At 35.6% G+C, this 12819-nt stretch overlaps 1 protein-coding gene across 4 annotated transcripts in view; it reads right to left on the reverse strand.

Moving 5' to 3' along the window:
• Nucleotides 1–390: 390 nt before the first annotated feature.
• LOC110448973 (cardioacceleratory peptide receptor-like) overlaps nt 391–12819 on the reverse strand; it is a 65576-nt gene continuing 53147 nt past the window's right edge. For 2 of the 4 annotated variants that reach the window (XM_021495516.1, XM_021495515.1), the window contains 2 exons: nt 11913–11999; nt 9843–11742 (listed from right to left, as the gene is read on the reverse strand). In XM_021495516.1, coding sequence (XP_021351191.1) covers nt 11450–11742; nt 11913–11999 — 380 coding nt within the window. In that variant the 3' untranslated portion in view covers nt 9843–11449. Of the gene's footprint in view, nt 2352–9842; nt 11743–11912; nt 12000–12819 lie in introns of those variants that run through there. The other 2 variants (XR_002462804.1, XM_021495517.1) reach the window with 2 other exon arrangements.

The raw sequence follows: 12819 nt of genomic DNA on the forward strand, positions 1-12819 counted from the left end.
GCCATTGTAAAAATGTTTTCATTTAGTTTTAGGTTTGTCATTATGCATGTGCCATCATCATGAGACCATGTATCTATTATTTCATACTTCAAGTTATCTTTTATTGATATTGATACCCCTCTGCTCTGACTGGAGCCATTGCTGTGTATAATTTCTCCTTGCCATTCTGTGTTGATATATTTTCAGATTTATATTGATAATTTAATAAAGTATCATAATCAAAAGCTTGACTGTATTTTCCTTTATCAACATACCATAAATGTCTTCTATTGTGTCGCCAGTAATTCTTATAATTACTCTGCTTCACATAATCATCCTTTACAAACTTATCATTACTGTTAAAACAAATGCACAGCGTGATAAAGTGTGTGAAGGAAGCCATGCAACAAGTTGAAATCATTATTTTTTTCATTAGTCCATAGACATATGTATACATATAAATCAACAATAGTGAGTACTTAACATACTGTCTATAATGATCCACAGGTATATAGTTGTTTTTTGAGTTCATACTGACTTGTCTCTTTGTTTCTTTTTTGCCTTTGATCCTGACTCTAGCTCTTCAGCTGGAGTTGGTGGAGACCGCAGATCTGGGGCTAAATTGCTAGATTTTCTGGATGGGGTAGATACGGTTATGAAATTGTCTAGTGTGGATTTCTGGTCTGTAATCTGTTTATCCTTTTTCTTGTCCTTCTTTCCTTTTTGAGTTTGTTCTTTTTCGGAGGTTCGAGGATGGGGATGTTTGGAAGTTGGGGCTGGGGTTTCACTGGTATTTTGCTGAAACCTGGTCTGTTTTGTACCAGCACCATCCTTACTTGTCTCTGCTTCCTCATACACCTCTTCATCTTCTTTTGTCTCCTCTTCGTCTCCTGAGTCAGCATTGCAGCTTGAAACGTCTTCATCAGAAACGTCTTCCCCTACACAGGTCTGGCACATTCTCTACATTTTATTTCGTTCGGACAGTTCTTGCCTAAGTGTCCTTCTTCAAGGCAGTTGTTGCACTTGAGCTTCCTGTTGATCTGACCGTTGTGGAGCACGACTGCTCTGTATCTTCCGATTTCCATAGATATTTCGAATGGCTGTGAGAATTTGTTTACCACAGCTATTCTGTCACCTGTCTCGCAGTTTGTAAGCCTACCATCGACTCTCAGTTTCTCTCGATAGAAACTTACAATCTCTATGTCTCTGATTGTGAAGATCCTTCGAATCTGGCCATCGTCAGCGGAAAGCGGTATATTCTTCACCCTGACCGTCATCACCGTATCCCTTCTCTGAGAATATAACGACGGTCGTGAAGGGTTAGAGTTGTATATCGGGATAGTTTTTGCTCGAAGATGTATCCCTGAAGTGAGGAGAGCGTCTCTACTCTTTTCACAGTCGGTGTATATTCTCCACAGACCACGTACACGTTGGATACCAACTATTGTCTCTCCTGGAATGGATCGGGATATCGCTTTGTATAATTCAACATGGTTGAGCCACTGCTCTCTCGGCGGCGTATTCAGACCAAATATGTCGGACTCTTTAATGAATACCGGCTTAGTCGAGTTCTTGGGTTTATCAGAAACATATATACATCACTATTAAGGTCTTTACCGATTCAGCACACTGTTGCTTAGTTTTTTCAGCGGTTTAGAGTTGAGACACCTGCAACTTGCACTCTTTGCTTGACAAAAGCTCGCTAAATAAGTTTTCAACTTCTGTTAATGTTCAAAACAAATTTCATTAGCCCTTATTGTTATACCAAACTGACGAATCTTATTCCAAAAATGTAAGTATTTGATTTAATGCACCGCAATTGCTTACAAATCTGGCCTCGTAACGCAGTTTTTGAACCCAAGGACCAGCAAGGCCTTGATAAACCGCTAGTGATAGCCTGTCAAATCGAGCCCTTGGCTCATTGCACGAGTCTCAAATATTAACACATGTTTATTTGAGGCTGGGCAAAAAGCCACTTTATCAGGCTGGTATAGTTTAGTTAAATTGTCGTCACGCACATATGGTGGCAGCGTCCTACTACTCACATTACAGAGTTACAGACTTTGATTGACCAACCACTTAACGACCAGGGACGCACAAAGGACGTGTCGGTAACGCATCCACACAGTCTAGAATTCCGTCAAAAAATACACGAGGTCAAGGTCAGGGCCCTGACCGATAGAGGGGAAACTTCACAGTACATATCGCCCTTCACAGCTTCAGCATGGCGCACAGTACATGTCAGTTCATTTACCCCTGATATGAACTCCAATTTTCTTAACACTAATGTAACACCAGTGCAAGTCCGTTCATTAAAAGTTCCGTATCCCCCATCTCTTGAACTCGTTTCCAACACTAGTCTGTTGTTTCGACTGGAAAAAAAAAAGATAAAAAAGGAATTATTACTGAATCATGTGGATTACGGAACTGTGTTTCACAATATAGAAATAACATTACATTTCCACATATTTATACTATGTCTTAAACCATTTCCTATTAAAATGTTAGATATTAGGTTTGTTTGACCATTAAATGTAAACTTTGTTAAGTAAAAGGGCTGAAGAATCATATTAAGTGAATTTTGAATGGTATAATTTCAACAAACATTTCAATAACATCCTCATATTGGCAAAAACCTGAATGGGTACTGTATAATGCTTTAAATTCGCTTGGTCAATATTTCGCGTTTTTGTTTACGGAACATATCTCATGGGGGTTAAATTTCGCTGTACACCCGCTTCTATATTTCACGAATCACTTATATATCAATAAAATACGACACGGTTCAATGAAAGCGTTACCTTTCTATGACGTCAGTGATGTGGTAAATATTTTCAATTGTTTTAGAATTCGCGGATTTTAATTAAAATGAGAATAAAGCGAAAATGAAAAGCCCGCGACATATAACCGCTATACAGTATATGAAGTCACAGAGTTGTGAAATAAGATTTGAATAGTTTGGAAGTCAAAAGCTTGCAACATTATATTACCCAAAAACTTGAGGAGAAACGTAAAACTTATATTTAAATTCCTTTAAATTTGATCTCCTTACTATTTCAAAACCAAATATGCTGAAGAGGACCTGTGAAAACAAGCAAACTTTTCAAACATATTTTAAAGGTTGCATTCAATACAATTCTGACGTAGAAACGAGGTTAAAATGCATACGCCATGTTAGAACTGAACAGTTAATTGAAATAAATGTGAGGTTTCTAGACATAACAAAGTAAACAAATGTTGACGATTAGTATCAGACTTTTCGAAATATGCAAAATACAAATCAATCTTCATTAGTACATCTCTCTGTTTTGCTATATCATGCAAATAATCCCCAGAAATGTGATGTATGAATGTCATTATTTTATTTTTATTTTATTTTGAAGCTTTTTAATTTATTGACCATGATCTTACCGAGGAACTTATAGACAGAATTGTTTTGTCCTAATTGGTAGACTCTGATGTGTTGTTTTTGGAAAATTACAAGATTTCATAAAATCAAATATCTGATAACTACAATATTTATTCGTGCTAAACTGCCATCTTATAATTTCAGAACAGTAGTAAGAAATGAACACGGGCAATTTAGGGTACCCGTACGACTGTTATAAAAGCATTGAGAACTGCTCTTTCAGGCATGACTGTAGCTTTGATAGATTATTTCTGAAAAGTAAACTATTCCTTGCGGGACGTCTATGAAAAGAATAAGGAAGAAAATAAACCAAAAAATATGAAACTTCAACGGGGCAAAACCGGAATTGGAACCCTGGACATCAGATTGTTATACTATCTTTGTATAAGCTGTACAATTTATCATCATTAATAGTATCTTTCTACGCTTTAACAGTTTACCAACATTTCAACCTATTGTTTACATTCTACGCTTTAACAGTTTACCAACATTTGAACCTATTGTTTACATTCCACGCTTTAACAGTTTACCAACATTTGAACCTATTGTTTACATTATACGCTTTAACAGTTTACCAACATTTGAACCTATTGTTTACAACTGCATACCTTGTCTGGCAAGTTTATAACAGATTTTTGCAAATGACAAATATGTGTGTCATCGCGACAAATAAAACGAATACATTTTAGAAGGAATAAGCTACTAATGTATTAATAGTCACATACTTGCTTAATTTTCCTTTCGGGGGAAAAAACGTGCTCAAAACTAAAATAAAAATAAACATTAATAAAATGTATTTGTATATCACCTAGGGACAAAATAACATTTTAAAATGACATCTTTTAGATAAATTCATTAGATATTAGAATTTATGAATAACTTAACAAATCAACTTGGTTTGAAATGTTCAATTTAAGGGTTTAAAATCTGGAATCTCCCTCGCAAATAGGTAGAATTGGCAAGTGTGTTGTCACTGTAACCATAATAGATATGTTTAGCATCCGGCTTTGGAAAATTTTACCCTAATAAATCTGAGAACATGTGGTATCCTCAGACACATGATAGTGGTATTGATATGTTGGTTTTGATAACCGCGCGTACATTTAAAAACTGGGGAAAGAAATAGTGTTCAAACTTCTTGACAAATTTAAAACCTCCTAGTCGGTCTAGTAGAGGTGTACTTAATAAATAAAAAGCAAAGCATCTGAAAGAAAACCTTGTTGTGTATGCCAGTTATACAATAGACTATATATGGTGACATCATAGTTACATACATTTCGTTGCAAACCTGTGACCTGTGTCTAAGCCGTGGCTGGAGAGGACGGTGACGGACCCTCTGATAGAAGTGGAGACGCGACGAGTCAGTAATATACATTTTGGCAAGCCATTTATAGACCTGGATTGTAAAATGCAGCCCGATATCGTCTTAAATAACTACACCTACTTAAAATGCAACCATCCTGCAGGCTTAATACGCATAGCCTCCTGAAAATAAGCATTGTAGCAGTAAACCAAATGTTTCTATATTTAGAACTGGCTGGTGCATTCAATGTAGGCATCTGAGCGTTTAACTGAGCAGGGAATCAAAGGAATAAGCAGGTTCGTGATAAAGACTTTTTATAAAAGGCTGCCGCGAAGGATTTGATGAGCAGACGTCCGGACAAAAATGTGCAGTTTTTCCAAAGTAGGAATATCCCATAAGACTTATGTAGATTTATTCACTATAAAAGCTGTTCTGCATCCGAAACCGGTCGGATTTTGCAGATATTTCGTTTGTTATTTGTTTTGTTAATATCATATATATTATGTTTAATTATTATCTATAAATTACTACAGTAACAATCCTTCAAATATCTACTTAGTACTGTAAAAACAATATTAAATATCAACATGTCAACATGCATCGTTATCCCTTGTAAATGTAAATTATTATAACTGTAACGGAACTGGACTAGGTCGATCGTCGGCGAACAGATAGCTAAATTGGTTGAGCGTCCGTCTAGAGTTCAGAGGAACCCGGGTTCGAGCCCCGGTCTGGCCGTGCATTTTCCCTCTCCTGTTACATTTGGCGCCCAACGAAATATACCCACATAAGGTGGTATAGGGTCTCGTGTGTCTTCGGGGTCAAAGACTTTGTTAAAAGAGGGAGGAATGTAGCGTAACAGGACTGAGTCGATCGTCGGCGACCAGATAGCTGAATTGGTTGAGCGTCCAGAAGGTCCCGGGTTAGAACCCCGGTCTGGTCGTGCATTTTCCCTCTCCTGTTACATGACAATATAATATGTAGTTTTGCCTGAATATATATCCGTATGAGGAAAACATAGTGTTCATACAACTCATTCGTGACTAGAAGTAAGAAATGATTATTTAAAAGATTACGGATATGCTCTTTGAGAACTAAATCACGTTCAGAAATCGTTTTGATTTACTGTAACAAGCTTAACGTCATCGATTGTAACGGATCCTTTGCTTTGCTCTCCGGCAAGCCCGAGATAAAACAAATCCAAATTAAGTTGCATCTGACCATGCTTTAATTTGGCATTAAAGTGTAAACCGACATTTCCCATATGCAAGCCGGTATACACGATTCTGTGTAAATAAAACACCGATATTAATGAGTAAAATTTAATAAATTATGATCAATTATTAATTTTACAAGCAAAAACGAATCTGCAAAATGTGTCCAAGCCTAGATAATCTTTGTATGCATCACTTTCGTTAAACACGTTTTTGGAAAGAAAGAAATCAGCAGCTAATTTGAATATTTAACAAAAACGTGAATCTCTCCACGGTATGCCATTTTTTAAATCCCTTCTTTGACACTAGATGAATCCCTCAAATTGTCTTTGTAGCAAGTTGACGTCTGCTGTACATGTTCAGAATATTCAATATAACCAAAATGATTTGTAAAAATAAAATGGAAATTATACGATATCGATATTTTATTATTCCTTTTTTTTTAAACTGAAGCCCTTTTGTTTAATAATCCCCAAAATGTTGAAAATATAACAAAATAATAAGGTATGGGCACTAACATTAAGTCAGTAGGAAAAGCTTTTCACGAGAGCAGATCCTAAAAACTGAAAGGATGCGTGCAGAAATGTGCCCAGAAGTTGTTATTTATTTGTACTTACATTCATTGAATCTTAAACAAACCGAGCAGGACCTGATGTTATAAGATCAAGTGATAACATCACAATGACTGAAGATTTTTGTTTTATTTGTTAAAATATTCACAAAAGTGCACATTAGGTGCACAACAAAACCTAAATATCATTCATGCGAACAAACAAAATATCTGACAGTAAACATGCAAGTAATAATATTTGCATTTGCATGGCATTGTCACTATAAAGCCTCTTTGAAAGCTATGTCGTTGATGGGACTTTAATTACCATGCATCACGAGACACAATTCTTTCTCTTAGCGTATTAAAACAACACTGACCGGAACTACAATATCCAATATAAATAAACATGACGGCTGCTGAAATATCGCTGGGCAATGTGAGATTTGACAATGCCATTGTAAATTTATGTGCAAAATAAAAAATAAAATAAAAAACACTTTTTTTACAACGAAAACAAGACCAATGTCTGCAATATCGTACAAAATGCACATCGGTTGAAATCACCAATGCTGGCAATGGAAACAATTTTAACGCTCCTGCAATTTATCAGAAATATCGTCTGTTATACTGCACTGATCTACAGGAGTTCGTTACAAATGTCTGAAATACACATATTATATAGACCTACTGACACATATGTTACAGACCTACTGATATGAGTCACAGCACACATAAACATTTCAGACATTTGTAACGGACCTGTGCTCCGTCGCAAGATCACTCACTTCAAACGCTATCTTTCACGCGTCTCGCATCCACCATTCCTAAGTTTCTGACGACATGTCAAATAACGAGGATGTTATAGAATCCACAGACTGTTGTCAGGTTCCCATACAATTAACAAATACATTTAGGCCTGGGTAGTTCGAATTAACTTCCAAAAATAACTCCCTCGTGGAGGGCAAGGTCGGATTTACGGTGTTCACTGTATTTGTCCATGCGCGAAATTTGTTCCGGGGAAAAATCGAAACAATTTCAAGTATAACTTTCAGCTAAGAGTTCTATTGATAAACTTAAATCACCCTATAGACATATCATACGCAATTGTATTGATACTGAATTGTGGAATAAAATTGAAGTGTTTGTTAAAATTTCAAAGTACTACTTTGTTTGCCAATCAGCACGCGACAATACGCTGTTCAAACTATTGAACGAAATTGTGTGGACTGTCGATAAGGCGGGCATTTTTAATTTTAAATATAAATTATAAGTTAAAAAAGAACATAAAAGGCAGAGAAAATGTAAATATAAGTATTGAACTGTTTTTGTATGGTATTTATGATCGATTTGAATGACACAGCTTTGCAAGCAAACAACATAATGCGCTAAACAGTTCAATGCTTAAATATATTTTAGTTTCATAAGGCAATAGCATACGCATTTGGCAACATCATATGACTGAGACAACACCAAACGAAGTGATTATTCAATAGAACTTCACTCATGAGAAGTTTTGTCAATGGTTTTCGGTAAAAGGGGAAGGAATACATTGATTAAAAACGGAATGATATAAATGATGACACATATAAAAAGCCATTTCTTCATTAAATTCATTGTATTACTTTACACTGATTAATTATGATCTGCCATGAGTTCCAATCACGATTTATGATATGCTTTTCAAGAATATAAATAAAGCAAGAAGGACTTGAAGTGAGTTGGTATTACTATCTAAATTGTGTTATTCATTAATATAACAGCATTTGTATATAAATTGCAATTACACCGTATACCAGGCTGGGCATATGATGATGGTATGATACTGTATAACGTGCTGAGTGTATGATGGTGTTATAACACGATATATTAGTCTAAGTACATGATGGTGTTCAGTTATAACACTGTAACACAGTCTAAGTATGTAATTGTGTACTGTAGATCAGTCTGAATATATGACGGTGTTATTACACTGTAAAGTAGCCTGAGTGTATGATGGTGTTATTGCAATGTGTAGTAGCCTGAGTATATGATGGTGTTATTACACTGTAAAGTAGCCTGAGTATATGATGGTGTTATTACGCTATATAACAACCTGAGTATATGATGGTGTTATTACACTGTAAAGTAGCCTGAATATATGACGGTGTTATTACACTGTAAAGTAGCCTGAGTATACGACGGTGTTATTACACTATATAACAGCCTGATTATATGACGGTGTTATTACACTGTAAAGCAGCCTGAGTATATGCCGGTGTTATTACACTATATAACAGCCTGATTATATGACGGTGTTATTACACTGTTAAGTAGCCTGAGTATATGATGGTGTTATTTCAATGTGTAGTAGCCTGAGTATATGGCGGTGTTATTTCACTGTAAAGTAGCCTGAGTATATGATGGTGTTATTACACTATATAACAGCCTGATTATATGACGGTGTTATTACACTGTCAAGTAGCCTGAGTATATGATGGTGTTATTTCAATGTGTAGTAGCCTGAGTATATGACGGTGTTATTACACTGTAAAGTAGCCTGAGTATATGATGGTGTTATTACACTGTATAGTAGCCTGAGTATATGATGGTGTTATTACAATGTGTAGTAGCCTGAGTATATGACGGAGTTATTACACTGTAAAGTAGCCTGAGTATATGAAGGGGTTATTACACTGTGTAGCAGGCTGAGTATATGATGGCGTTATTACACTGTAAAGCAGCCCGAGTATATGATGGTGTTATTACACTATATATCAGACTGAGTATGTGATAGTGCTATAACACTGTAAAGCAGCCTGAGTATATGATGGTGTTATGACACTGTAAAGTAGCCTGAGTATATGACGGTGTTATTACACTGTAAAGTAGCCTGAGCATATGATGGTGTTATTACACTGTATATCAGACTGCGTATGTGATAGTGTTATAACACTGTAAAGCAGCCTGAGTATATGATGGTGTTATTACACTGTATATTAGACTGAGTATGTTATAGTGTTATTACACTGTATAGCAGTCTGAGTATGTGATAGTGTTATGACAATGTAAAGCAGCCTGATCATATGATGGCGTTATTACAATGTGTAGCAGGCTGACTATATGAAGGTGTTATTACACTATATAACAGCCTGAGTATATGATGATGTTATTACACTGTAAAGCAGCCTGAGTATATGATGGTGTTATTACACTGTATATCAGACTGAGTATGTGATAGTGTTATTACACTGTATAGCAGCCTGAGTATATGACGGTGTTATTACACTATATAACAGCCGAGTATATGGCGGTGTTATTACACTATATAACAGCCTGAGTATATGATGGTGTTATTACAATTTGTAGTAGCCTGAGTATATGATGGTGTTATAACACTATATAACAGCCTGAGTATATGATGGTGTTATTACACTGTAAAGTGGCCTGAGTATATGAAGGTGTTATTACACTGTGTAGCAGGCTGAGTATATGATGGCGTTATTACACTGTAAAGCAGCCTGAGTATATGATGGTGTTATTACAATGTGTAACAGCCTGATTATATAATGGTGTTATTACACTGTAAAGTAGCCTGAGTATATGAAGGTGTTATTACACTGTGTAGCAGACTGAGTATGTGATAGTGTTATAACACTGTAAAGCAGCCTGAGTATATGATGGTGTTATTACACTGTATATAAGACTGAGTATGTGATAGTGTTATTACACTGTATAGCAGTCTGAGTATATGATAGTGTTATGACAATGTAAAGCAGCCTGGTCATATGATGGCGTTATTACAATGTGTAGTAGCCTGAGTACATAAAGGTGTTATTTTAATATGTAGCAGGCTGAGTATATGAAGTTGTTATTACACAATATAACAGCCTGAGTATATGATGATGTTACAATGTTAGCAGTCTGAAGACATGATGGTGTTATTACACTGTATACTATCCTGAGTATATGATGATGATATTACACTGTATACTATCCTGATTATATGATGATGATATTACACTGTATAGTATCCTGATTATATGATGATGATATTACAACGTGTAACAGCCTGATTATATAATGGTGTTATAACACTGTATAGCGGTAAAGTAACTGACAGTCTATTATCACCTGCCAATACTTGCCATTATAACAACTACCGAATTATTTTCTGTATTAAAATTACTTGTATTTATGTACTTTTTTCTCCTCCCTCGGATGACGTGTTCCTCCTCGGAGATCCTGTCTGCACCTTGGAGGTCGTGCCTCATAATCAGAGTCTCTCCCCCGTAGGCCATGCTTATCCTTCCTAAGGTTTTTTTTCTCTTTCTCTCTCTTTATAGTCATATCTCACTCGGACGACATGTCAATCCCTTGGAAGTCTCAATATCGGTAGTCGTCATAGACAAGCTAAGGAAATTAGCTCAATACATTTTTGTTTGACCCAATAAATTGCATACTCATAAGATAGCTATATTTACCTTGTATAAAAGTTTTTTGAAAAAGTTAATGCATTTATATACAAATATTCCACATTCCACATCAAGTTTTATTTTAATCTGTTAGTGACAAGGAGACATGCAGGTTTTTTTGTTCCTGTTATCTGGAATCCAATAATACATTTACAATCAAAATCGATAACCACATAACGATTAAGCAGCTTGGAGAAATACTTTTCAGACTTAATGTAATTTGTTAACATATGTTCAATAAATAGTCAGTCATTCTAGATTCAAGCTTTCAGGATTAGTCCTGAATCAGAAAATAGATAGTCTTCACCTCTATGCCATATCCATACTCTATGTCCTGGTGATTTGGTTAGCCTTCGTTTTGTTAAACATAGTGATATGCATTTACATTTTATGTTCAATAGATGAATGTTCAAACGTAAACCCTAAGCACACTCAACGAATAGAATTACGTTAGGTACATGTCCTTACAACACTGCTGAGCTGATAAGTAGTTAATGGTATATTAGTAGTTAGTCACTACAAATAACGTGCACTGTGTGCTCATGCGTCACGTGGAGGAAGGTTGGCAGGCATGAGTAAGTCACGTGACCTTTCCGTGTTATTACGTGTAGAAGTAGAAAAAGTGGTTTTCATACTTGTTCTGTTCAAGTCATTCCCTTTTCTTTTATGTACAAACAAGGTTTTGTAGTTGAAGGCTAGAAACACTATAGGATTCGCCATACTGTTTAACGGCGCCAATGGAAACAAGATAAACGTTGTGCAGGTAAAATCCACTACTCCATACACCGTCAACAAAAAGTTGATGGTATGAGGACTCCAACAGATCAGAAACACTGCAAATACACAAAGAAACGCTGGATTTACATGACGAAACACCGAAAATATAAACAGAGTAGTATCAATTGATGTTTAAAGTCATAATCTTGCTAAACAGATTGCTAAGATAGCAATGAAATCGATTTTACGTTTTTTCTGAAATAACTAACGAATATTGCATTCTTACCTGAAACGACGGCAAACATGACTTTTGTACTTCGTATTTTAGCTCGTCTAACCACGTCTGTACGTTTGCCGTCCGTTTTACCATTCCCTGTAATATACATAGTACTAAACAAAAAATACTATATCAATATGTCTACCTTGCTGAAATACACAGCGTAATTATATAGTTAAAGTTTCATATAATATGGAATGTTCTCCTCTATTACATAAGTATTTTTTTTCAATGTGTGGCTAATATTTCTGTAAGGCGAATAATTTTCGTCCTTTTTTAGGACCTGAAAGATTTATGGCATTACAATAACTTGTATTCATTAAGGCGAAATCTAAAACAAATGTCCTGGATTAGGTGTGGCTGCGTGTGGAGCGTTTACTATTCAGCGCATGTTTAGCAATGAACACGCCCACGCAGAACCGTATTGGACAAGTAAAGACCAGCTTGCTTTGGGGTATCTGTCACTTGGCAATCCCTATGTTAAGGTTATTGTTGCTTCAAATCGTACAACACATGCATAAGAATAATTTATTGATAATCAAATACTTGCTATAAAACTCCACAAAAAGTACAAAAAAATAGAAATTCTCTTAGGTAGAAAATCTAAAATATTTACAACATTGTATAAATGTTTAAATACTTAACATGCATGAATTAGAAACCAAAACGACACTGATAACATTAAATAAACATGCTACAACGAAAAATGTTAAAGACTGAAAAGTTTCATAACGATAATGATGGGTGTCATATAACAGAGACTGTTCTGCGTTGCTGGACGTTTTTGGTACATACGTCTTACATTGTATTGTTTATTTACTACTTCGGAGAGATTTTCTACCCGAGGGATTTTAGTAGACGTTGTAGAAGTTGTATGGTTGCCATTTTGACCTGAGGAATCAGAACATATCTGGAT

The sequence above is a fragment of the Mizuhopecten yessoensis genome, unplaced genomic scaffold (assembly GCF_002113885.1).
Source record: "Mizuhopecten yessoensis strain PY_sf001 unplaced genomic scaffold, ASM211388v2 scaffold4411, whole genome shotgun sequence".
NCBI lineage: Eukaryota > Metazoa > Mollusca > Bivalvia > Pectinida > Pectinidae > Mizuhopecten > Mizuhopecten yessoensis.